The sequence below is a fragment of the Erythrolamprus reginae genome, chromosome 2 (assembly GCF_031021105.1).
Source record: "Erythrolamprus reginae isolate rEryReg1 chromosome 2, rEryReg1.hap1, whole genome shotgun sequence".
NCBI lineage: Eukaryota > Metazoa > Chordata > Lepidosauria > Squamata > Dipsadidae > Erythrolamprus > Erythrolamprus reginae.
In genome coordinates, this window is record NC_091951.1 from 312497566 (window position 1) to 312525278 (window position 27713).

Sequence of the window (27713 nt, forward strand, 5' to 3'; positions counted from 1 at the left end):
GCGGCACACTAGTGTGCCACGGCACACTGGTTGAAAAACACTGCTCTAAGTCATTTACAGAATCACAATATTGCTCCAACAATCTGGGTCTCATTTTATCAACTTTGGAAGGATGGAAGGCTGAGTTAACCTTGAACTGGTGAGAATCAAACTACCTGGCAGCTGTCAATCAGCAGAAGTAGCCTGCAGTACTGAGTTCTAACCACTGCGCTCTCATAAAGAAATGACTACCAATCTTACCCACATGCATACTTTTAGTAACATACATACATATGAGGGTTGTTCAGAAAGGAATGCGCTACATTTTTTCTCAGTCTACAGTAATGGTACAAATGTGAAACTTTAGATATACAGTACATTATTTGAATAGTCAGGAGTGCGTGTGTGAATTTTGCGTTTCTTCAGACACATTTATTTATTTGATTTTTATGGCGCCCTTCTTAGACTCAGGGCGGCTTACAACATGTTAGCAATAGCACTTTTTTTTTTTTTCAAATATTTTTATTAATTTTCTTTAAAATGACATACAAACTTACAAACATTTAACATACAATGTAGGGATGTATCATCCCTGCTCTTCTCAAAAGTATAATTGCAGATACAGAAAAAGGAATACACAATTGAATATCTAATTCAATACTACTAATACAAAAAAATCTAATAAGAAAATTTAGTGTCATATAAGAATTTCTAATTAATTTCAAGTCAAGAAAATTCTTTAGGAAAAACAAATTTCTATTCTATCTATATAAACTAGATCTAATATAAATCTTAATAAGGAAAAATCATCTAAGATATCTATACTTATTGCTACTCTTCTTTCTTTATTTTTTTATTCTTATCTATCCATTCATAAACATTGTTCCATGTTGCGTAAAATTTGGTTTCTTCCTGTTCATTCAAGCGTCTTGTCATCATGTCCATTTCCGCGCAGTCTAATATTTTTGCAATAACTCCCTCTTCTTTGGGGATATCTTCCCCTTTCCAATTTTGCGCGTATATAATCCTTGCCGCTGTAAAAATATGTATAATCAAGTACAAAATCTCTTTTTTATAATTTTGGTTAGTAATTCCTAGCAAACAAAACTCCGGGGTGAAATCTATTTTCTGCTTTGTAATTTCTTTTGTCATTTTTTCTATCATTTTCCAGTACATTTTAGCTTTATTACATGTCCACCATTGATGGTAGTAGGATCCTATTTCTTTCTTACATTTCCAGCACAGAGGTGATGTCTTTGGGAACATTTTTGCTAATCTACTTGGTGGGAGATGCCATCTATAAAACATTTTAATTTGGTTCTCTTTCAAAGAAACTGATTTTGTCATCCTCCAGTTACACATCCAAACTTTCTCCCATGTATCTAAATCAATTTCTTTACCTATGTTTCTACACCAATGTATCATACTATCTTTTAATGTTAATTCAATATTCTTGTGGGTAATCAAATATTTATATATTTTTCCAATTACTCTGTTATGATTTTTAGTGATTAACTCACTTAACAGGTTTTTACTTTTGCTAAATATGTAGAGTATACTATCTTTCTGGTATCTGGATCTAATCTGTGCATAATGCCACCAATCAATTTGTATCCCTTCATCTTGTAATTTAATTCTAGATTTCAATTTCATTTGATTGTCTAACAAGTCTTTATATCTTATATTTCTTGTATCATTAATGGAATTTGGGTGTATTATTGCATCCAAGGGGGTAACCCAATCTGGAATTGTTAAAAAGTGGTTTTTCTTTATTTCTTTCCAGACATCGAGTAAGTATTTTCTCAGCGTGTGTCTTTTAAAGTAAGAATGATTTTTATCTTTATCATACCACACAAATGCATGCCAGCCAAGCATGAGGTCATGTCCTTCTAATATTGATGTTCTCATGTCCTCTAAAGTTATCCAATTTTTAATCCATGTTAAAGCGGCTGCCTGGTAATATAATTTCCAATTTGGGAGCGCAACCCCCCCTCTCTCTTTTATGTCTTCTAACATATTTATCTTAATTCTTGCCTTTTTCCCTTGCCATAAAAATTTTTTAACCACATTTGTTAAGTTTTTAAAAAAATTGGCCCCTGGATTAATTGGGATCACTTGAAATAAAAATAATACCTTAGGTAAGATATTCATCTTGATCGTGGCAATTCTTCCCAAGAATGATATTTTTAAATTGTTCCATATTTCTAGATCCTTTTTAATTTCATTAATTAATTTTATATAATTATCATTTTTTAATGTTATTGTTTTGGCTGTTAGCCATATTCCCAAATATTTTACTTTTTAAACTATTTGCATTCCAGTAATACTTTCTAAATTACTTTCTTGTATTTTACTCATGTTTTTAGTTATAATTTTTGTTTTATTTTTATTTATTTTCAAACCTGCCACCTTACCATATTGTTCTATTGTTTGGATTAATCTTGGTGCTGTGACTAACGGATCTTCCATTATAAAAGTCAAGTCATCTGCGAAGGCCTGGACTTTGTATATCTCTTTTCTAACTGTTAAACCTTTTATCTTTGGGTCTGATCTTATTTTTATTAAGAGTGCTTCTAAAGTCATAATGAAAAGAAGAGGTGATATGGGACATCCTTGCCGCACTCCTTTATTTATTTTAAACGCTTCTAATTGTTCATTGTTTAATATAATTTTTGTCGTTTGTTCTGAGTAAATAGCGTCTATTAAATTAACAAATTTGGGGCCGAATCTCATTTTATTTAATTGCATCTTTATAAATGTCCAATTCACGTTATCAAAAGCTTTTTGAGCGTCTAGGAACATTAAAGATGATGTTTTATCTGAATGTTGCTCATAGTACTCTAATACATTAATAATTGTTCTAAGATTATTTTTAATTTGTCTACCTGGAAGGAAACCATTTTGGTCTGAATGAATTTTGCTATTTATCACATTTTTCAGTCTATCTGCATATATTGCTATAAAAATTTTATAGTCTACATTCAATAAAGATATTGGTCTATAGTTTTTAATTTTTTCTTTTGGTGTATCTGGTTTGTGAATTAAAGTTATCAAGGATTCCGACCATGATTTAGGAATTTTACCATCTACTCTACATTCATTAAAAATTTGGAGCATATTATTTCTTAATACTTCATTTTCTATTTTATACCACTCTGCTGGAATAGCGTCCGGCCCCGTGGCTTTGTTGTTTTTCTGCTTTTTAATAACTATAAGGAGTTCTTCCATTGTTATTGGACTCTCCATCTTTTCTTGTTGCTCTTCTGTTATTTGTGGTAACTCTGCACTCTCTAGGTATTTAAATACGACTTCTTCTTCAATATTATCATCTTTGTACAATTCTTTTAAAAAGTTTTGAACTATATTTGCTTTTCCCTCTGGGTCATATTTTATTATTCCATCTTTATCTTCTAATTGTCTAATTAATTTAGATTGTCTCTGTTTTCTCAGTTTATATGCTAACCATCTACCTGGTTTATTGGCATGTTCAAAATATTGTTGCTTAGCTTTCTTTATTTTTTCCAGTATCTGATTTTGTTCTTGTAATCTAATTTTGTGTTTGATTAAATTTATTTTTTCCCCCAAGTCTTTATTTTTCACATTTTGTTGTGATAGAAGCTCTAGTTGTTTTAATTCATTTATTAATTGTTCATATTTTCTTTTTCTTTCTTTATTATATTTTGCAGTATAGGATATTGTTAATCCTCTTATGTATGCTTTAGTTGCGTCCCACAAGTTCTGAGGGGTGGTGTCTGTATTTTTATTGATTTCAAAAAATATTTTTAATTCCTTTTCAATCCATTCTTTATATTCTTTCTCTTTCAAAATATTTCTATTCATTTGCCAATTACGATGTTTTTTAATATTTCTCATATAGACTATAACTGGATTATGGTCTGCCCAAGTATTAACATCTATTTCTACTTCTTGTATATACTCTGCTGTTGTTTTGGGGGCCCACACCATATCTATTCTAGTCCAAATTTTGTGGGGGTTTGAGTAAAAAGTATATTGCCTTCTATGAGGATGTCTTTCCCTCCATATATCATTCAATAGCAATTCTGCTTTCATTTTTTGAAAAGTTGAGGGCAATAAATTCTTTTTTTTCTTTTTACAACTTTTCTTCACCCCCGAATGGTCTAATTGTCTATTTGTTATGGCATTAAAATCTCCAATAATTAACATATTTTCCAAATTTAATTCTAAGATTTTTTGATGTAATTTTTCATAAAATGCAATTTGGTCATCATTTGGGGCATATATAGAAACAATAGCAAGCGATTTGGGTTCAATATCAATCTGGACAATCAAAATTCTACCTTCATCATCACTATATAATTGTTTGGAATTTATAGAACTCTCAACATACATTGCCACTCCTCTTTTCCTTTGGTCTGCTAATGCAGCATACATCTTTCCAATTTTATTATTTAACAATAAATTCCGATTACTCTTTTTTATATGTACTTCCTGGAGTATCGCAATTTGAGCTTTTTGATTCTTAATTTTGGAAAACATTTGTTTTCTTTTTTTTGGTTCATTAAGTCCATTGACATTTACTGAAAAGATTTTTAAATCTCTCAATGTGGTCATTTGTTGTATTTAACCAAGATTAATTGTAATATAATGTAATATAGAATTAAAATTCAAGAATTAAAATTATCAAAGGGAAAACGCAAAAAAAACAACAACAATTGATTGAAGATCTAATTTGTTGTCAGAAACACCTTAATGAGTACTGCAAAGGTATTCCGTTATTTGAAGAAAGGTATAGTCTTTAGAAAATTTATAAAACTTTTTCCAAGCAAATGCAGTTTAATTTCACGAAGTTAAAATGAAGTCGGTCCGTCTCTCACAGCCCAGGAAAAAATCTCTCCGCTATAAATCCAACGAAAATGCTGTTAATCCAAAAACCGCTATTAATCCAAACGAAATCCAATGGAAATACTCCAACAAAATAATCCAAGAAACGTCGATTAAATAATCCAAATTTTAAAGTTCTCAAATGTAGGAAAAGAGTTTTTTTTCTTTATATATATTTATTCAAAGTTTGTAAGTAAATAGTGAGCAGTCCTGGTCCTTCCGCTAGAAAAATCCCAGCCCGGACTTCATTTTACAATATTCCGTAACCAAATGCTTCAGAAAAGGAAAGAAAGTTTTTTCAACCAAATAATATCATTTTGTAAATAATAAATCCTTTAATGTCTCATTTTAAAATCTTCTGGATCTCCTTGTTTGCAAAAATTTAACAGTTCAAAACAAGTGAAAGTGGTTAGAATAAGTTCCGGCTGTTAATTCGCGCCTGGATACAATGTTGTTTTAACAACTTTCTCTTTCGCCTTCGTTTAAACTCCGATTCAATTTTCTTGTTTTTCAAACTTCTTGTTTACCATGGAACATAGAAATTTTTTACCTTAATTGTAGCTTCTTTGACAATATTCCTTTTTCAATTAGAGTTGTTCAGTTTCTCTGCTTTTTACTCTCTTGATGTTTCTTGCTTCCCACTGGTTAGGTGGGATCGCAATGGCCGTGTCCTCTTGGAGGAGGACCGGTGCTCCCTGCACCAGAGCTGCAGGATGAACCCTCTGTCCCGGAGCCTCGGCGATGGCTCCCCGGGCAGAGGGGAATCCCCTTTTCTAGGATCGAGCCATCCGGACTCGATCCGATCGCGCTGGGGCGACCTCTGGGAGGGTTGGAGGGGTCTCGAGGCAGAGCCCTGCCAAGAGACTCCGCTGCGATCCTCAGCGAAACCGGAAGTCCCCAGCAATAGCACTTTTTAACAGAGCCAGCATATTGCCCCCACAATCTGAGTCCTCATTTTACCCACTGCAGCAGTGTTTAGAAATGGCGTCTGTAAGTGATGTATGTTACAAGCAGCGTGTTGTCGTTGAATTTTTCACTGTAGAGAAAAACTGTTGGGAACATTCACAAACATTTGTGTAGAGTTTATGGAGAATCTGCAGTCGACAGAAGTACGATTAGTCATTGAGCACTGGGTGACAGTTCGGCAGAGCTCCAAGGCTTCGTGACAAGAACAAGGAGTTGTACCGACAGGGCATACATGCTCTTGTGTCTTGCTGGAGGAAGGCCATAGAACAGGATGGAGATTACATGGAAAAATAGAGAGTGTAGAAGAAATATCATTCTTGTGTGTAAGTTTCATTGTGTTCAATAAGTAACTGTTGAAGAAAAAAATGTGGTGCATTACTTTCTGGGCGACCCTCGTACATATGCATAAAACATCATTTCAGCCCTGGTGTCAGCAAGATAACTATTGCCTTATCTCTAGGCTAGACACTGATCCATTCATTAGTTGATTTTGCATGTTTGTAAGGTATGGCAAGTTTGTTTTGGTATTTTTTCCCCACAGAGATATCAGATCTTTTCTACAGATAGGAGTAATGTGGATGGGTGTTTCTTTTATTGCTGAGTTGTCTGTTATCACTATCACCCTTCTGAAGTTTCAAAATAATTTCTCTTTCCTTCTTCAGTTTATACGCCAACCACTGCTAGTTTGTTAGCAGGTTCAAAGTTCTTTTGTTTAAGCTAGTTTAATTTATTCTCTAGTTACTACTGAACAAGTTTAATTTGATATAGAATTGCTAGGTCCATGCAATTCTTCAATAGGGCATTTCATTTCAAGCTAGCTTTTGGCAAATTTGCCCTATTGAAGAATTGCATGGACCTAGCAGTCATGTTTTGCAGAGAACAAACTGATAAAACCTAGGCAATTAGTGCATCTGAAAGTGTTCTTGCGAATAGAGATTACAGCTGAGGCCATTACTATCCTTCATACACTGTGAAGGAGTTTTCAATATCAGCCATGAATACTAGGACCAGATGTGTCTGATAAAAATAATGTATTGCTTATGCCTATGCATTGGAATCTACTCAACTAATTGATAGTTGGTGCAAGATAAGGATTAATGGAATTGGGGGTAGGGGGTTGGACTTCATCAGTTGTGGCTATGTAGAAATTTTAGGCTGATTCCTTTTGACTCCACTCCCAGGTTCTGCCATTCCCTCTCCACTTTGTTGCATAAAATGAACTGTAAATGATGTAGCAGAGATGCTATAGCACTAGCCAAATTAGGCAAATCACTGACCACAGCTGTACCCATGCACTGAAGACAGCCAGCCTACCTTACTTGACACTTTTAATTGAAAAAAAGGTCTACCTTTTATTTTTCTGTGACAGGTACTATTTTGCATCTATTTCATAAGTAATGATAGATTGGAAAAACTGATATGAGAGTTATCTGGAAAGTTAAGTTACAAGGCACATAGCTCTCATGGGGAATGTCTACGGGGGAAGTTGGTATTACTATTGTGTAGCAGGAAGCCAGCGGAAGAGAACGAGCAGTACCAGTGGTCAGTAGATCATCAACTGGCATTGTGGTGAAGGCTAGATATGAGCGTCCTCATTCCGTTTCCCTCCAAGTGCAAAGTGCGCGCTGTGATACACTACCTGAATGCTAAGGGCATGAACGCTGCTGTAATGGGTGCCCAAGATACTTACTGAAGCGCACAAAGTTAACAGTGCCACCCGTGAATTTTGTGACCATTTCGAGATTGAAGGCGAGGCTTTTCTCAACTGTATAGTGACAGGAGATAAAATGTGGGCTTATCACCAAACTCCAGACGTCAATCAATGCAGTGGCACCACACCCATTCTCCTTCAGCCAAAAAATTCAAAACTCAGCAATTGACGAGAAAGATCTTGGGCACCCATCGCAGCAGCGTTCATGCTCTTAGCATTCAGGTAGCATATTACAGAATGCACTTTGCACTTGGAGGGAAACAGATGAGGACCTACATCTCTAACCTTCACCACAACGCCACTGGCACTGCTCAATCTCTTCTGCTGGCTTCGCACTACACGATAATACCACCTTTCCCCACGAACCATTCCCATGAGAGCTACGTGCCTTGTAACCTTACTTTCCAGATAACCCTCGTAATATCTGACATTTTCTTGCTCTAGAATAGAATAGAATTCTTTATTGGCCAAGTGTGATTGGACACAAGGAATTTGTCTTTGGTGCATATGCTCTCAGTGTACATAAAAGAAAAAGATACATTTGTCAAGAATCATGATTAACCTAGAGGTCAAATAAGCAATGAAGAAACAATCAATATTAATAAAAATCTTAGGATACAAGCAACAAGTTACAGTCATACAGTCCTAAATGGGAGGAAATGGATGATAGGAATGATGAGAAAACTAGTAGAAATAGAAGTGCAGACTTAGTAAAAAGTCCGACAGTGTTGAGGGAATTATTTGTTTAATAGAGTGATGGTGTTCCGGTAAAACTGTTCTTGTGTCCAGTTGTCTTGGTGTGCAGTGCTCTGTAGCGACGTTTTGAGGGTAGGAGTTGAAACAGTTTGTGTCCAGGATGTGAGGGGTCAGTAAATATTTTCTCAGCCCTCTCAATGGAAGCCAGGTTGGCAGCAATTGTTTTTTCTGCAGTTCTGATTACAGTTACTTATTAGAACTTTATTTTACTTTTTAAAAAAATGTGTTTTATACTCTCTAAAGCGACTAATTTTTTTAAAAAACACACACACATACAGCTGGATCTGCCATGGCAACCATTTAAATAAACTTCCACGAAGTTGGGAGACACTTGGGTGAGATTGTTCTGCATCCTATTCCACTTCGCATTTCTTGCCAACAGCTAATTATTTCTGGCCCGTAGTAACCCAAAGTCTTTATCCACAGTTGCCAGTGAAGCTGTCCTACTCTGAGAGCCGAGGGGTTTTATTTTTATTTTATTTTTTGCTCTCTTTTTTTTTGTTTTTTTGGTTTGAAACTTGGACGACGTCCTTGGAAAAAGATGCGTTCCCCGCGGTGTAAAAATCACCAAACCGAGTCCACTTCGGCGGGAATCAGAGGATGCGCACGGGGTGCGGAAGCAAAGCGGAAGCAAAGCTACCTGTTGTCGCCCTACCCAGGCCTACCTGGAGCGAGCGAGGCGGGAAGGGCCGGCAGCCTTTGCCGCCCGATGGACTTCGCGCATGACCAGATGGGCGGAACGATACGGGTTGCGGCTGAGACGCCCCCGAAAGTAACGCCTCCGGGAGAGGGAGACGGAAACGGGGATTGTTCTTGCTGGCCGTTGCGCCTCCGTCCGTAGCGGGATCGCTTTCTGCCCGCCCTATTGTATGAAAGAGTTGAGTGAGGCGTTTTATTGTCGGGTGGTGGTGAGGAAAGGGCGGCGGGGTGGGGTGGGGTTATAGGTTATATCCTTTCCCAATAAGGGACCGGGCGAGGCTGGCGGGGGGATCGCGGGCAGAAAAGCACCGGTTTTTATCCCGCTTTGGGGTGAGGAGGAAGCGGGCGCAAGGTGTGGTGATTTGCGCGCAAGTTGCGTGATTTGCGGGGACCAAACGAGGTGGGGAGAATGGGAAGCGGTGCGGGATTGGGTGAGAATTCGTGTTTCTCGGACTCTTGTGGTGAAGGTTTGTGGATATTTCCTTGGAAGTAAGGCCCGCTAAGTTTAATGGGTTATGTAGGTCTAAGGTTGTAGATTTAAAAGTGCACTTACATACTAGAAAGTAGTAGCTAGGTATGTGTGGTGTATCTCCAGTCTCTTTCCCCTTTCCCTCTCCCTCACAAACTTTGCTCAACAACCTGTGGATAAGGGCAGGGTTTTAAAACTTTCTTTTTCTCTTTCTTTCTTTCTTTTTTTCTTTCTTACTTCCTTCCTTCCTTTTTCTTTCCCTCCCTCACTCCCTCTCTTCCTTCCTTCCATTCTTGGATTTGTGGATCTTTGTTTGAAGTAAGACCAGCAAAGTTTAATGACTTATATAGATCTAAGGTTGTAGATTTAAAAGTGCACTTTGATGCTGGAAAGTAGTAGCTAGGTATGTGTGGGGTATCTCCAGTCTTTCTTTCCCCTTTCCCTCTCCCTCACAAACTTTGCTCAACAACCTGTGGATAAGGGCAGGGTTTTAAAATTTTCTTTCTTTCTTTTTCTCCTCTTTCTTTCTTTCTTCCTGTCTGTCTTTGTTTCTCTTTCTTTCTTCTTTCTTTCCCTCCCCCCTCCCTCCCTCCCTTCCATTCCTGGATTTGTGGATCTTTGTTTGAAGTAAGGCCAGCAAAGTTTAATGGCTTATATAGGTCTAAGGTTGTACATTTAAAAGTGCACTTTGATGCTGGTAAGTAGTAAGACAGTGTTTCTTACATTTCTTTCTTTCTTTCCTTCTCTCTCTCTCTCTCTCTCTTTCTCACACACACACACACAATCACTCACTCCCTTCAGAGTTGCTTGTTCATCCAGTTGTTAGCTAGGGAGAAAAAGGTTCAGTATGGTCTTCTGTCCACACAGTTTATTAATCTAAACCGTATCTTATAAAGAGGGTGAACTTTTAGAAATATGGCATGACATCTGGGGATTCCCACATTGAAAATCACTGTAATATCCGGGAATTAGAGCTTGTGGACATGGTTTTCTAAATTATGGCCATTGTGTTGCTTTTTTCCTGTTTATATACTGTATTTTGGATTCTCTCAAGCTCTCAAGCATCAGAGTGTAGCAGTCTGGACTTTGAACTTGTAGAGGAGGCATTACACTTTTTGCATTCTTTATTGTTGTGGTTTCACAGACTCTGGAAGAGGTTCAAGCATTAAATTATATGATAAGCCCAATATCAAATTTAAAGCAATCCAAGTGTCTTGGCAGTTCTGAACTGCCTTACTATGGAAGAGAATTTATAGATTGCATGTTAGATTTCTCCCCCCTGGCTCTGAGTGCAGAAATTTAGTTGGTTTTCCTTTTTCAAGGCTTCACTTGAACTATTTGTCCCCAATTTGTCAAATAAACAATGTTGTTTGGCGGGGCCCAGGGGAAGAGCCTTCTCTGTGGCGGCCCCAGCCCTCTGGAACCAACTCCCCCCTGGAGATTAGAATTGCCCCCACCCTCCTTGCCTTTCATAAGCTCCTTAAAACCCACCTCTGCCGTCAGACATGGGGGAACTGAGATACTCTTTCCCCCTAGGCCTTTACAATTTCTGCATGGTATGTTTGCTTGTATGTATGATTAGTTTTACAATTAGGGTTTTTTAGTTGTTTTAGTATTGGATTTACATGCTGTTTTTTATTGTTGTTGTTAGCTGCCCCGAGTCTATGGAGAGGGGCGGCATACAAATCCAATAAATAAATAAATAAATAAATTTTCAGAGTTTTTAAAAATTATTATTATTATTTCTGAAATAGGGGAAGAAGTCACAAATGTCTTCAAGGAACGCATCACTGGAGCACAGAAGTGGGCAGCAAAGTCGTTCTGTCCATTATGATAAAGTATATTTGGATTCCTCTTCCCCAGAAGATGCTGAGGAGATATTAAATTCGATACCTTTGCCACCGCCTCTTCCATTACAGCCACCATTTGGACCTGAATTTTACCCAAGTGACAATGAAGAGGCTGCTGAAATGCCTGACCTCAAACCAGTGAGAAAATTCATTCCTGATTCATGGAAAAACTTCTTCAGAGGAAAACGAGATGATCCAGAATGGAATAACCCAGCATCCGCCATTTCAGATGGAACCCGATGTTCTCCCCCATCATCTCCAACCCTTACTCCAGTGAAAGCAGACCATACGTCAACACCAAGTTCTTATAAAGATCCATATGGAGGGTCAGGAGGGACTTACAATTCACAAAAAGAAGCTGAAGGTATTCTCCCCTCAGATCCATATGGTTCTCTGGGAAGGCACACCCAGGCTCTGGCCTACAGTGAGAAAGTAGAAGCTTTTAACCTGAGATATTCCTACATGAAATCTTGGGCAGGATTGCTTAGAATCTTGGCTGTTGTTGAACTGCTCTTAGGTGCAGCTGTATTTGCCTGTGTCACAGCTTACATTCACAAAGACAATGAGTGGTACAACATGTATGGCTTTTCACAGCCATATGGCTATGGTGCAAACAGCATGTACGGTGGTTATTATTACAATGGACCCAAAACTCCTTTTGTTCTTGTTGTAGCAGCACTTGTTTGGATAGTGACTATCATAATCTTAGTACTTGGTATGTCAATGTACTACAAAACTATTCTTCTGGATTCCCACTGGTGGCCTTTAACTGAATTTGGAATCAATGTGGCCTTGTTTATTTTATATATGTCAGCTGCTATTGTCTATGTAAATGATGCAAACAGAGGAGGACTTTGCTCATATTCATTATTTAACACGCCACTGAATGCTGCTTTTTGCCGTATAGAAGGGGGACAGACAGCAGGAATTATTTTTTTGTTTGTCACAATGATTATATATCTCATCGGTGCAATAGTTTGCCTAAAATTATGGAGACATGAAACTGCACGCAGACACAGAGAGTTCATGGAAGAGCGGGTAAGTTTCAAGTACAGCCACAAAGCTGTATTTTATGTGTGTTTCTAAATGAACAATGGAGTATATTGCTTCCGTAAAGGTTATTTCCTTCATTTTTTTCTCTTTTAAGATTCAGAAAAAACCCTGTATCAAACAAAGACAGCTAGGGAGAAATAGAGCTTTTGGAAAGTTAAAGAACATTTTCAATCATTACAGTTCCCTAGAAAATGTTTAATAAATAGGTAGAAACTATGTTTTGTAATGCTTGGATTTAAGGAAAGGCAGAAAATATTTCCTTTGTAATTACTTCTTCCCACAACAATCCTTCAAATTTTATTTTAAGATAATCTGCCAAATAATTTTTTTAAATTCTCTGCATTGATGGATGAAAGCAAAATATAAGTATCTTCAGAACCAAGTAGATAAGTAACTTTTTGTCTAGTAAACTTGCCATAGTTGTTTTTTATATGACTTCTTAGCCAAGAGTTGTAGTTGAAACCAAAAATGTTTGAACTATAAACATAAACCATACATATTGATTATATTATGTGAGTTTTCATGTAGTGTCTCACAACTTCTTTTTTTCCTGAAATGCTTTCTAGTTTAGAAAGTGATATCCATAAGGTTGCTATCAAAAGATTCTCAGCCATTTTAATTTCTGTGTACAAGCATTTAATTATTATGTCAAGTTCCTCAATTCCTAGGTAGGTAAAGCTTAATGGTCTAGTTTAATTAAAAGAAGGACTAGGGAAAACATGATAGCAGCATTCCAATATTTCAGGGGTTGCCACAAAGAAGAGGGAGTCAAACTATTCTCCAAAACACCTGAGGGTAGAACAAGAAGCAATAGGTGGAAATGAAACAAAGAGAGAAGCAACCTAAAACTAAGGAAATTTCCTAAAAGAACAATTAGTCAGTGGAATAGCTTGCCTCCAGAAGTTGTGAATGTTCCAACCCTGGAAGTTTTTAGGAGGCGTTGGTTATCTATTTGTCTGTATGAGTAGTGCAAGGTTTCCTGCCTAAGCAGGAGGCTGGACTAGAAGATGTCCAAGCTCCCTTCCAACTTGTTATTGTTATTATTAGTATTGAAAGCACTCCTTATTCTATCAGTCACTGAATACATCAGCACTGGATAATTAAAAAAAAAAATAGAAATGTTGTAGTTAAAAATATGCATTAAAACAACAATAAAACCACTGCAATCTATCCTCTGTCAATACAAAATGAAATGAATCTGCATAATAGCATTATCAGCAGTTACAGTCTGAATGTATACATTTAATACTGTTATTTCTGTTTCTTTTATTAGATGAAGTCGCAATCATTCGCCCCAAAGAGAATGGTAAGAATCAGAACTGCATATGTTATGTTTACTTTGTAGTTACTGAATTGTTACGTCACAAAAGTGTCTGTTTCAAAAAGACATGAAAAAATATTCTTACAAAGAAACAAATCTGTTTTAATGAAAATTCACAAATGTTGATTTTGTGTTCTATTACTAACACCGCCTTATTTTCCAGGAAATTATTTTCATCCCTGATGTTGAATTTTTACAGCAGTATCTTGCAGATATTGCTTCCCAATGGAAAAGCATGAGGTTTTCTCTTTTTATGGGATTTATTTGTTTGTTAGTTAGTTAATTAGTTAACTAATTAATTAACTAACTAACAAACAAACAAATAAATCCCATAAAAAGAGAAAACCTCATGCTTTTCCATTGGGTAGCAATATCTGCAAGATACTGCTGTAAAAATTCAACATCAGGGATGGAAATAATTTGACTTGGGAAATAAATTATACTTACATTTTTGAAACCCTCCATGTTGCCTCTTAATTGTTGTGAGCCGCTCCGAGTCTCCGGAGAGGGGCGGCATTCAAATATAATTAATTAATTATATTTGAATGCCGCCCCTCTCCGGAGACTCGGAGCGGCTCACAACAATTAAGAGGCAACATGGAGGGTTTCAAAAATGTAAGTATAATTTATTTCCCAAGTCATTCAAATAGGATGGTTTGGGGTACGGCACTAGGTAGTACCTTAACAACAATATTATACAAGACGTCAGTAGGATTAGCATTTTTGTCCAAATGAATTTAGAGAGTATCTAACACAATTGTCCATTTCAATTCAATTCAATTCAATTCAATTTATTGGATTTATATGCCGCCCCTCTCCGAAAACTCGGGGCGGCTAACAACAATCATGAACAATATACATGAATAATATACAGTAAAAAATCCAATACTAAAAACTAACTTAAGACCCCTTAATGTATAAAACCAAGCACTAGATAATTTTTAGTTACTTAATACAAATTTGTGCAAAAGTAAGATTTTTAAAAATTCTTTTTACATAGTATGAAGATCATGAAAATGATTCACCCAAGGTAGCAATAAAGATACTGAAAAGTACAGAAATGAAGCCTGAAGTACTTAATGGCCATATACCAGCAGGACATATTCCTAAACCAATAGTGATGGCAGATTACTTAGCGTAAGTATTTGTATTTTTAATATATGCAAAAAGCATTTAAGATTACCATTATGTTAAGCCCTAAGCCACAATTTACAAACCACACTGCCTTGATTCCAATAATAAACTAAAACCAGGCACATTATAAGATTTGAAATGCAATATATAAATCCAACAAATGTAGTTTACTGTAAAGGTTAGTCTGTTGTTCACTATTTATTCACTTTTATTTACCACCTTTATTTTTACAAATAACTCAAAAGTGGTGTACGTATGCAACACATCCTTATCCTCCTATTTTCTCACAACAAAGTGAGAATGAGCTGAGCTGATTTTCATGGCGAAGGCAGGACTAGAAGTCAAGAGTCTCCCAAGCCTGGTGCTTTAACCACTAGACCAAGCTGTCTCTTTTCTGAAAATTTGCTGCTTAAGCTATAATGCCACAGCTTGGAGGAAGACTTCCTAATTTTTTAAAAAAATAGAAAGGTACAATTTTGTTTTTGTTTTTTATTAAGCTTTGGAGTCAGACAAACTAGTGTGGCTTGTTTAGATTTATCTTAGTCTTTATGTGAACTCAGCTACTACTTTGTAAATATCTTAGGGTTTCACAATTGTCAGTTTATCAGATCATACTTTAATCATATGATTTGTAAATCCATGAACTTATTGGAATGTTTAAAATATCTGTAGTCCATTCCACCAAATGTTTTCCAGATAAATGATTGTCCTGATTTTTGCAATCCAAATAGTGTATTCCAAGGAAAACAATTATTCTAGTCTTATTGATGCAATTTTTAATAACCTGCAAAGAATTTTCCATGTTACACATTTTAAAGTTAAATTCTCAGTATTCCATAATACGCATATTTACAATTTACCGAATTGTTGATATAGCACTGATTGGAAACTTATTGCTTACAGAAAATATCCAGCAATTCGGACAAATGAGGAAAGAGACCGTTATAAAGCTGTATTTAATGATCAGTTTTCTGAATATAAAGAACTGACTTCCGAAGTTCAGGCAGTTTTGAAGAAATTTGATGAGTTAGATGCACTTATGAGGAAGCTTCCTCAGCATCCTGGAAATACTCTTGTAAGTATGGCTTTAAATTTTGTATTTGTAAATAGATGTTGAAAGATAAGTTACCTGATCACTAGTCTAATCATGATTATACCTTTATTTTTTGAAGTCATACATATTTTATATTTATTACCAATTTCCCTTACTTGTTAGACATGTTACAAAGAAGGTCTTGATTGAAGTTACATAACTTTACACAATTATCTAACAATAGAATGATTGGAACTAATAAGAACTATGTACCTGGTCTTTCTTGGTGCTTGAGATGCAGATCATTATTATTATTATTATTATTTATTAGATTTGTATGCCGCCCCTCTCTGTAGACTCGGGGCGGCTCACAACAATAATAGTACAATGTATAACAAATCTAATAATTAAAAGTCATTAAAAACCCCTTATTTAAAAAGAAACATACACACAAACATACCATGCATAAACTGTATAGGCCCATGGGAAATGTCTCAGTTCCCCCATGCCTGGCGGCAGAGGTGGGTTTTAAGAAGTTTATGAAAGGGAAGGAGGGTGGGGACAGTTCTAATCTCCTGGGGGAGTTGGTTCCAGAGGGTCGGGGCCACCACAGAGAAGGCTCTTCCCCTGGGTCCCACCAGACAACATTGTTTAGTCGATGGGACCCGGAGAAGGCCAACTCTGTGGGACCTAACCGGTCGCTGGGATTCATGCGGCAGAAGGCAGTCTCGGAGATATTCTGGCCCGATGCCATGATCATCTGTTAGAGACACCAGCTTCAAATACAGTTTGGTGGTTATGTAGTTCTTACCAAGGTTGATCGAACAAGCAAATCATCTCTTTATGGTGATATTCAAACTTTTCCATAAACAAGTTAAATGTTAGAATAGAACACATGTGGCATTGGGAGTAATTGCTATACTCTTCAAGTAGCCATTTTGTTTAATAACTTTTCACGAATATGACTAATTTTTCTTTTTAAAAAATTGTTTTCCAAACAGTGTGAGCACTTACAAACAAACCATGCATGCTGGAATAAGAGCAAAGACTGGTGTGATTGTTATGAGAGAACTTTATTTAAATGAGATAGCAACCAATAATCTTTCTGTCATGTTCTCTTAATGACCATTTTGCTTCCAATGTAAGGAAGGAATTGCAGTTGCTAAATGGGGAGATGTTATATTGCTCTTTCTGGGGATCTATCATTATTTTTTGTTGGTTGTAAAGTTTTTGATTATTTATAAAATTGTCATATAGCCATTAGGGCAGTGATGGCGAACCTTTTTTTTCTTAGGTGCTGAAAGAGCATGGGCATGTGCTATCATGTATGCTCGAGTACCTACACCCATAATTCAATGCCTGGGGAGGGCAAAAACAGCTTCCCCATCCCGCGGAGGCCATCTGGAGGCCACAAACAGCCTGTTTCCCAACTTCTGGAGGGCCCAGTAGGCTTGTGTTTCACTCTTCCCAGGCTCCAAAGGCTTCCCTGGAGCTGGGACAGGGTAAAAATGCCCTCTCCATACACCCCCAGAGACTCTCTGGACGCTAAAACCACCCTTTCAGAGCCTCTGTGTAAGCCAAAATTCAGCTGGCCGGCACACACATGCACATTGGAACTGAGCTAGGGCAACAGCTCGCATGCCAGCAGCTATGGCTCCACGTACCACCTGTAGCACCCGTGCCATAAGTTCACCATCACAGCAGTAAGGTGTCAGAAAGTAGCAATGTTAAAAAAAATAATCAAGAAATAGTTAATCGCTAATAGAACAAAACATTGTAGAAAATAAAAAATAAAAGTTATATAGAATATTATAAGTTCAACAAATAATTGAAATGTATTGATATTTTTATATGTTTTCTTTATTAGGAACACGATAGAATCTCCAATGTTCTCCAACAGTATAAAAAGAAAAAGAATGTGAGTATTGTCTTATTTAGGTATTCTTTTTTGTCAATTACTTTGATGTCCAGAGTAATAATAGAAACACCACCAGGGATCTATGAGCTTTTAGAATATACACCAGTTTGCTGATATTAAAAGACCCATTATTGCAAAGAAAATCAGCAATGACATAGTTCCCAAATTAAGCTCTTGACATCTTCAAAGAAATTTGGGGAAAAATGGTAGACTGTAATTCTATTTTTCATACTGTACCAGATGGATTTATTGTCCTACTCATTGTAAAATGGCATTTACAAATTCCTGTGTTCTCTCATACTGAAATCAGTGAAATGATTAGTCTTTACTCCATTTACTGAAGAAAATGAACACAGGATTTCAGCATTAGATATAACTTCCCCAGGTATATTTAATAATGGCCTGGCTGCTCTGCTGTATATAAGGTGTTTTATATCAAACCAAATCACAGTGTTTTTTAAGAATTTGTTATAGTAGCTTACATATTTGAGCCAAGGATTGAGCTTTCCTATGTATCAAATGAGATAGGGATTTAATATGCATAAAATTAAATAATATTTTATGTGTATGAAATTAACATCAAAGGTAAGAAAGAACTATTAAGGATAAATTCCTAAAAATTTTCAGAATAAAGTTTTCTTTAAATTCTATTTTCATTCATCTTTTATTCAGGCTATATAAATACTAATTTAACTATTTACAATATTCCAAATGGAGGTACTGTAGTTCTCAACTTACAGCCATTCACTTAGTTGTTAAGTGAATCTGGTGTCCCTGTTCAAAATTACAGCAACATTGAAAAAAATGACATTTCCTTTTTTCACAGTTATGACCATTATAACATCCCCATGGTCATGTGATCAAAATCTGAATGCTTGGCAACTAGTTCATATGTATCCGTGTTCTGGACTCATCTGATCACTTTTTGAGCACTGCTGACAGGCAAAGACAATAGGGACACCAGATTCACTTAACAATTATGTTACTGACCTAACAACTGCAGTGATTTACTGAACAATAATGACAAGAAAGGGCACAAAATGGGGCACAACTCACTTAACAATTGTCTCATTTAACAACAGAAATGTTGGGCTAAATTGTGGTTGTAAATCATATACAGTGATACCTTGTCTTACGAACTTAATTGGTTCCGGGAGGAGGTTTGTAAGGTGAAAGGTTCGTAAGACAAAACAATGTTTCCCATAAGAAACAATGGAAAACCGATTAATGCGTGCAAGCCCCCCCGCAAAAATCGCAGAAATGGGTGCTCCGCTGGGCGCCGCCGCTCGGCTGTCACCTTCTGAAACAGCCGGGGCGCTTCTCGGTGTTCTCCTGAACCTGAACTTTTGCCGAACCTCCAGGTTCAGCGTTCAGGAGAACACCAAGAAGTGCCCCGGCTGTTTCAGAAGGTGGCACCCGGGCGGCGGCGCCCAGCGGAGCATCTGGAGGCGGGGCAAACCGGTGGCGGCGGGGGATTCGTAAGGCAAAAAAAGTTCGTAAGAAGAGGCAAAAAATTTCCGAACCCCGGGTTCGTATCTCGAAAAGTTCGTATGACGAGAGGTTCTTATCATGAGGTACTACTGTATTTTATTACTTAGCCAGGTAACCCATTGTAAATTTGCTTATTGTAATACTTACTGTAATACTATTGAATCATTTGTATTTCAGGATCCCACATTTCTGGAAAAGAAAGAACGATGTGAATATCTAAAGAACAAACTTTCTCATATAAAACAAAGAATTCAGGAATATGACAAAGTTATCAATTGGAATACTTAGGATGACTTTAATTTTATCCACAAGATTTTTTTTTTTACCATTTTACAATATTTATTGCCATTGTATATTTTTCTTGTAAAATTAGTAACCAAAATATAGTATGTATATTGTGAATTAAGGAAACGATTCATCTACTGTAATCTGAAAAATGTTCTAAGAATGTAGTTAAACCACGTGCACTGTTGATGATCCTATTCTAAAATAACAGATAAAATTAGTATCCTTTACTTTATAAATTCAAAATATTTCTATTTCTGTCACTGAGATATTTTCCTAAATATGAATATGCTGTAAACAGGTATGACTTCCTTAATTCCGTGTGTAGCTCAGTTACATGAAATGCAGTTTTTCAAAGACCCATATGTATTAAAAATTGCTTTATATGCTAGGGCAGTGATGGCAAAAACTTTTTCGCATTGTGTGCTGCACTCACATGTGCTAGCACCTATAATGCAATGCGTGCTCCCATTTGCACATGCACGCATGACCCCTGCACATGCACCCCACACTACGCCTCTTATCGGTTTTACTGGAGGACAACCAGGTACCAGCCTGTTCCCTGGCGAGACAAAGCAGCCGTCATTCCCTAGCCAGTGGCAGTGCTCTGCCACATTGGCAGAGCCATGCACTGGCCGGGGAAATTTTGAACGCATGGTCTTGCCTGGGCTTTGGCGGACCAGCAGCCGGTGAGGGTGGGGTGGAGGGCTGCCTGTGCAGATGATCCTGTGGTGGCCATCAAAGCGGGGCTGAGATGCCCCTCTTAGCTCACTCCACTAGCCGCATGGGTCCCACAGGCTGTGAGTGTTGTTGCGCTGTCCGTTCTCGCTGCAGCTGCTACTGCTTTTCTGGGGTGGTGGGCTGTGCAGTAGGAATGCCAGAGGCAGCGCAGCAACACCACAGCTCAAGAGTCTCACACGGCTGGTAAAGCAAGTCAAGAAGGGCATCTCGGCATTAATGCAGGCAGACCCCACCCCTATCCCATTCTCCCCTACTGCTGGTCTGCCAAAGACCCGTCAGCTGTCCCTGCTCGGCTTTTGGCTCCCAGTGGAGAGGAGCCCAGGCAAGGCCGCGCATTGGTAGGTTTCCTGGAGACAGAACGCTGCCACTGGCAAAGAAATGGCAGCTCTCAGGGGAGGAACCCAGGCCTACCACTATCACCATCCCATCCTCACCGGCTGCTCGACCACTGGTGCTCCGGACTGCCTGGGGCCACCCAAGAAGCCTGCGTGGGTAGGCAAGGAGGGAAACCTGGCTTATCTTGCTCTGCTGCCTTAGGAAGAAACTGCCAGGATCTCCTCTCCACATCTTTTGGCATGTGCGCATGTTGTTGGTCTTCATGTGTGCCTGACTGCAAGAAACCAGACCAGCTGGCCAGTGCGCATGCGCACTCTGGAAACATAATTTTTCTGGAGGACACATGCGCAATGGGCGGCTGCCATGCTGTGTACATGAAAACCAGCTGGCCAGTGCACCGGAACATGGAAGAGCAACAGGTGACAGCACCACGTACCTGGAGAAATGGCTCTGTGTGCCAGTTCCAACATGCGTGCCATAGGTTTGCCATCAAGGTACTAGGGTGCCACTTAACTATTTATATGTAACGACCTATTATGAAGGACATAGAACCAGAATCTAACCATGTCCTTCTTTGGCAGGCAGGAATTTGGATTCCAAACCATGCCAGTGCTAGGAACATCAATTGTTAATTCCAATTTCATTAATTCCTAATGAAGTGTTGCATATTTGTGCTTAGGAAAAAGATTCACATCCATAGAACATTGGATTGAGTTGTATTTCTTTTGTTAATCTAGGTGATTAACAAAAAAATATGTATATACATCTTTATATTAACTAATAAATATTTTAGTTCTATAACAAAGTGAACCCTTTATATAGTACAATCATCTTGTTCAGCAATTTTCTTTGGATAGTTGTACATTGTAAAATTAAATGATTTTGAAAGTTTTATATTTGTAAATCTTGACATTTTAAGCAAAAATAGGAGTTGTATTTTTGGGACTTGCAACTATTTTGCAACAAAACTGGTAAATGAGATTCCATTTGACAGATTGTGGCATTTGAAAACATCACAATTATGCAAAGTACAACCTTCATGTTTTCTTTGCTGGATCATATGGATGTGGAAATAGAGTTTCTGGGATGAATATCATTCTTTTAAAATTGATTCAGATGTATAAAGGGACCTAAATCTAAGTGTCTTGTATACATGTAATTTTATTTGAAAATCTGTCCCTAATTTATTTTATAGGTAATGCATTTTGAGCATACAAGTACAACCTTTCTCAAAGTTATTAGCTTTGTTTAGGAAAATATCATGAAGAAAGTAATGGTTAAAAGAGAATGTAAATACTATCATAGAAAAGCAATATTCCGCTAAAATATTTTTTAGACTGAAACTGAATCTTACTTTCCTACTGAAAGACGTCCATATATATATATCATTGAATTTTCAACTAATCTCATCTCTTAAATTCAGATTGGAGGAATGATTATAGCTTACTTTTTTTAAACAGCAACTTAAAATATTGATTGGAATGGCAGGTGCAAAAAAATTATTCAGGGCATTAAACAGCATAGTTTTTAATACAGCTCTGGAAAACAGAAATTCCACAAACGTATATTTTTATAAATGAGGTGGGAAGTTCATATATCTTTCTACATTTCTATATTGTTTCACATCACTTTTTTTTAACAGAAATACATTAGCATATTTTTTTACGCAGATACCTTAGCACAGTGTTTCCCAACCTTGGGAACTTGAAGATATTTGCTGGCTGGGGAATTCTGGGAGTTGAAGTCCAAATATCTTCAAGTTCCCAAGGTTGGGAAACACTGCCTTAGCACATTTCTATTCTAGGTTTAACTTCAAAACAATCTCCTTTTAGCACATAATTTTTTTTATTAAAACTGTTTAACAATAAGTTAAAAACTAAAAAATACAAAGTAAGGGGGAAAAATGCAAAATTCAAGGAAAAGAATTTGAAGGAACAGAAAAGGAATTTTTTTTTCAAATAACATGCACTACAATCCAAGTCTTTCTTTGGGTTTTTATAGTATTATAGTACATATTTTATAGTATTAAGTCATAAAATAATGAACTGTATATTTTCATAAAATAATGAATAAAACGAATACAATCCGTGATCTGTTGTGTTGTTTTTTCAGACATATTTACTTACCTACCACTTGTGCACCGTCACACATCCCTCCTGATCCAATTCATGCTGCTCTCGTGCATTTACAGTATCTGCACCCTATGAAACCTTTCTAATCTTTACAATGTTTCTCTCACACACTCTCACTCCCCAATGTGTGTGGCACCTTTTATGCCCCAACAACTGACGCTACATCTTTCACGCCCCCACACTCTTCTGATCTGCACCGTCCCTCTTGGGCTCTCTCACACATACCAACCGATGCCGCACCCTTACACACCTGATCCTTGCCCTTGCACTCTTACACGCCTGCTTAGAAGCTCAGCATCCTCCCTGCTTCCTACGCCTGCACTCCAAAACACACCCATTCTCCCTCTCCCACCCAGTAGCAATCACTCACATGCCTGTCAGCCTGGAATTTTCAATTTCCTGCCATTTTCTCCATTGACCTGGGGAGCTGGCAAGGAGCAAACCACATACTGCCTTATCACATTGTGTAAAGTGCAGTCACTGAGTATTTTTACATAAGATCTCATTCTGGTTATGCAGTGAAATGACGCCTCTTCCAATTTGGGTAACATACTTTTAAGAAAAGCCACATAATGTTAATGCTTCAGGACAGTTGTAAGATATATTCTGTTTCGGGGATCAGAATGACTTATGCAGTGTGATTTGTCGCAATCTTTTGCCTTTTATTTCCTACTGCATATAAGGTGAATTTAGACAATGCAGTAGGTATGTAAAGTGCTTGGCCAAATATGGGCGTATCATAAATGGTAATTGCATCCTACAATAGTTTATTATTATTCATTCAGTTTCTTTTCAAACTGATCCTACCACACTTATATTTAAAATTCAAAAACGGCAAGTGTTTTGAAGTGATTATATTCTAACCATCACCACTAAATTAAGTATTAATCAAACCTGCTTTTGAGGTTTGTGTCCTGAGGCAGCAAACAGCTTTATGTTATATTCTGCCATTTGCAAAATGTTAATCTTTGTGTTAGCAACTCATTTAAATGCTTGACATCTGTTTTTTCAAGATAATTGGTTCAGAGAAAGATGCTTAGGACGTTATTCCATTGCAAGGCAATGGAATGTGAAGTGTAAAAAAAGATGTAAATACTGTAGAAGGATAACAACCTGAACCTATCTATAATCACTGCAGTACATCAATTTCTTTAATTCATTATTTTTATTAAATGAATCACAGAATGGATAGAGTAAGCGTGCTGACTGGAGAATTTTGGGAGTTGGAAGCTCACATATATTAAAAGCTGTCAAGTTTGAGAAGCATTATTCTACACCAAACTGGCTCATTTTTTTCAGATGTCAAATATTTTTCTGTTTGACAGTATTGTATCTTATCTCATTGGGTGAAAATATGTAATTACATAATAATGGTTCTAAAGTTGTTGTCATTGGTTAGCATGGTTATATGTGTAAGAAGTATCTCTGAAATTCAGAAAGGTGTGATACTGAAATCAGAAAATAGATCTTTTGCTATGGGGTCCACCTGATTGTACCTTCCTTGTGGGCAAAGCAGGTAAATTAGTACTAATTGGGCTGTGCAAGGCTTTGCATTCAAGGGCAAATTGATTTGTCAGTTCTGAGCAAAGTACAAAGTATACTAAATTATCTTCACTATGCTACATTACTTAGACCCAGATTATTTGAGAGAACAGAGTTTTCTGTATGCACTTCTATGCTTACTGAGAATTGCCACTATAACAACTGGTGAACAGGTTTTTTCTGTTGCCATTCAAGCTGTTTGGAATGCATGCCCTGCAGAATCACTGCATTTGCTGGCATTGCTCTAATTTCTAATGGCTCCTGGTGGTTTAGGATCTGAAGGACTTAAGATCTTTATGAGCTTTTTAAAAACCTCTAAAACACATATTTTTGTGCAGATGTTAAATTGCTAATTTGAACGATTATTAATTTCACCTGCTATTGTTGTTATTTGTCATTTTATCCTTTCCCTTATAAACGGCTGAGACTATTCAACAATTGGTATAGCAAGTTACATTTAAGTATAAATAAATTTGATGCTTTGGAACAAGTGGAAGTTTGAATGAAGCATCTTCTCAGAACTTTTAATAGAGGCTACCTCTTTTCCTGGGACCCTCATATTCTTTAAGGTGCCTTTTTTGGTATAGAAATGCCACCCAGCCCTGTTACTATTACGAAGATTAAACATCAGTGTTCCCTCTAATTTTTTTGGGGGGTGGGTGGAAAAGTATAGTGTCTGAGCGGCAGTCCCGAAGGGACTGGGCAGCACAGAAATAATTAATTAATTAATAAACAAACAAACAAACAAAAAACCCACCCTGTTTTGCCTCAGAGAATTTCAAAATAAAATACTGTACTGTGTGTCTATAACAGTGAGCTCATAATAGGGCAACTCTATCAATATCAAAATGCCACTTAAATAGTTGAGCTAGTTTCAAAGTAGATTTTGATTTTCTTTCTCTCTTCCTTACTCCCATTCTTTTTCTTTCTCTTTTCCTTCCTCTCTTTTTTCTATCTGTTTCTCTCTCTTCCTCTCTTCCTCTCTCTCTCCTTCCCTCTCACTCTTTCCCTATCGGCTTCTGGGCAGGTTTGGAAAACTCTGAGTTGATGAGGATTTTTAAGTGAGCGATTGCTCACTGCTCAGCTTAGAGGGAACTATGTTGAACATTGTTAAAAGTTCCCAAGGGTATACATATTCCAACATTTCAAATGCTCCTTAAAAGAATAATTCCTAACCCATAGCCCAGGATGATATTGAATATTGATTTGGCCCAACATTAATTGATTTAAGCTACCCATCATGTACCATAATATTGCTGAGTTTACAAATAACAATAAAAAGCATAAAACAATATTCCAACGCATCAGTAGGAAAAAATTTCAGACGAAGAAGCAAGGGCTGCTAGTGATGATATGGTAATATTTAAAGGAAGGGATCTGGATGCAACCACCCCATTTGACGTGGTCCTGTGGCAGATACCTTCAGGGAGAAGCATTTTATAAACAACATGCTCCTGTGCCACTCAGGGCTTCAAAAGTGATATCAGAATCTTGAATTACACCTGAAAAAACTAAACGTTTGTGCAGCAACTGTATAACACGGACAAACCATGCGTTGCCCAAAAACATCTGCACTGCTGCACTCTAAACCAGTTGCAATTTCCACATGGCCTTCAAGGGAAACCTTCTGACAAACATGTTACAATGATTCAACCAAGAAATGACTAGGATGTGAATAACTGTGAGCATAATAGGAACTATGCACGGGATAAATTGTGTGACTCTTCCCACCCTACCCATGGCTGCAATCTGACAAGAGTCAGGTGATATCTCACTGGATCCAGGGGGATCAAAACCCTGAGCCACTGTATTTCACTAGGGTTAAATTAACATTGGTCTTCTTCGGGGTGGGGGTGCGGGGGCATAACAGAAAAAAATTGAGAAATGCTGCTCTAAGACAAAAGTCCTTGGATTAAGAGTTACTGTTCTATGAGAATGAAAAAATTGCAGAGAAAACAATAGCGTCCCAACTAGAGGCTTTGAATAAAGGTACTGTGAAGTAAACCAAAATAAACCAGATGTTTTACAAATGATCTTATAAAGTTAGATTACTGTTTAAAATATGCTGGCTGGGGAATTCTGGGAGTTGAAGTCCAGATATCTTCAAGTTGCCAAGGTTGGGAAACACTGCCTTACAGCATCAACTTACTGGGCCAGCATTGGGACACTATTGTTTGATCAGCTGTATCTAAATATACAATTGGGTATCACCAATATATTGATAATATTGCTTTCCCATGAGCATCATATAGATGGATGAGCTTTCCCAACAGCATCATATAGATGTTAAAGAGGAAGGGTGAAATCTGAGTTCTATCTAAGCCATTCTACATCACAGAGACCTAGGGTTTGACCTATCTCCCACTACCCAAACCCAACTTGAACCTGACATGAAGTAAGAAAATCACTGCGCTTCCACTCCTAGCTCACAGAGTAAGGAAACTATAGTCAATGATATTGATCCAGGAAGATCACAATAGATGGACTACCTACCACTGTCCTGAATCTGTCAGCCACAAGTCTGATTAACCTTGTCCCAATGTTACAACCCAACCTGAAATCTGACTGAAAAGAGCCCACTTCATTCAGCCCACTACTCACTCAACAATCTTTCCTAAAAAGAAATTGAAAACTGGTTGAAAGTTGTGTAATAACTTTGACATTGTTCTGAGGGTTTGTAATGGTAGGTAGTTTTTACAATTGCTGTGTTGAATGTGATGTATTGCTTGGATTTGCTAGTGTCTATATGGTTATTGTGGTGTTTGTGTGTTTAATGTAGTTTTTATTGCATGTCCTATCTTTGTTTTTATTGTTTTCATTCATTTACTTTGATTTCAATGCTGTTTTTATTGCTAGGCTCCACCCAGTCACTGAGTGATGCTGGGTGGCTATATAAATTGAATAAATAAATGAAGGAATTCCAAAAAGTACTGAGAGATGGCACAACAACCCTGAAATTGTTTTCTTTCATTTATATTTAAAATTAGACATGACCTCTCTTCAACTGGGTATTCAATAATTTCTCTTCTGTCACACAAACAATCAAATGTTTGCTAATACTATTTGGTGTGTCTGTCTAGGAGCCACTTCCAAATTTCTCCAGGCCACTTGATATGCACCTCGCCTTATCACAGTGATTTTTTTTTTTTGCTGAATGGGGAATTCTGAGAGTTAAAGCAGGGACAACTTCACATTGCTAAAGTTGAGAAACACATAGCGATGAAAATTCCTCTTCAACAAATTATAAGATGGGAGGTGAAAATTCCTTTTCATCTCCCATCTTATAATTCTGAGATAGGGGCTGTCTTCCTGAAGATGAAAATTCCTTTTCAACAAAACTCTGTGTGTGTGTGTGTGACTGTGTGTGTGTGTTTTTATGTGTGCGTGCACGGTGCATAGTTATGCATTATGACTCCAGTGATAATTACAAACAA

At 37.2% G+C, this 27713-nt stretch overlaps 1 protein-coding gene across 2 annotated transcripts; it reads left to right on the top strand.

Moving 5' to 3' along the window:
- Positions 1-8871: 8871 nt before the first annotated feature.
- MARVELD2 (MARVEL domain containing 2) lies at positions 8872-22696 on the top strand. 2 transcript variants are annotated; one of them, XM_070743108.1, is made up of 7 exons: positions 8872-9152; positions 11198-12331; positions 13620-13652; positions 14668-14804; positions 15705-15876; positions 17702-17752; positions 19421-22696. In XM_070743108.1, the coding sequence occupies exons 2-7, from the start codon at positions 11213-11215 to the stop codon at positions 19529-19531; spliced, it is 1623 nt and encodes a 540-aa protein (XP_070599209.1). In that variant the 5' UTR covers positions 8872-9152; positions 11198-11212; the 3' UTR covers positions 19532-22696. The 2 variants fall into 2 exon arrangements, with proteins under 2 accessions (XP_070599209.1, XP_070599210.1); XM_070743109.1 differs by having other exon boundaries at positions 9093-9142.
- The last annotated feature ends 5017 nt before the right edge of the window (positions 22697-27713 follow it).

Excerpts from the sequence above, each read along its gene's own strand:
- MARVELD2 (XM_070743108.1), top strand. The coding sequence starts at position 11,213 with ATGTCTTCAAGGAACGCATCACTGGAGCACAGAAGTGGGCAGCAAAGT. Across the intron at positions 13,653-14,667 it reads CATTCGCCCCAAAGAGAATG|TATGAAGATCATGAAAATGA; the intron begins GTAAGAATCAGA and ends CTTTTTACATAG. Across the intron at positions 14,805-15,704 it reads GTGATGGCAGATTACTTAGC|AAAATATCCAGCAATTCGGA; the intron begins GTAAGTATTTGT and ends TATTGCTTACAG.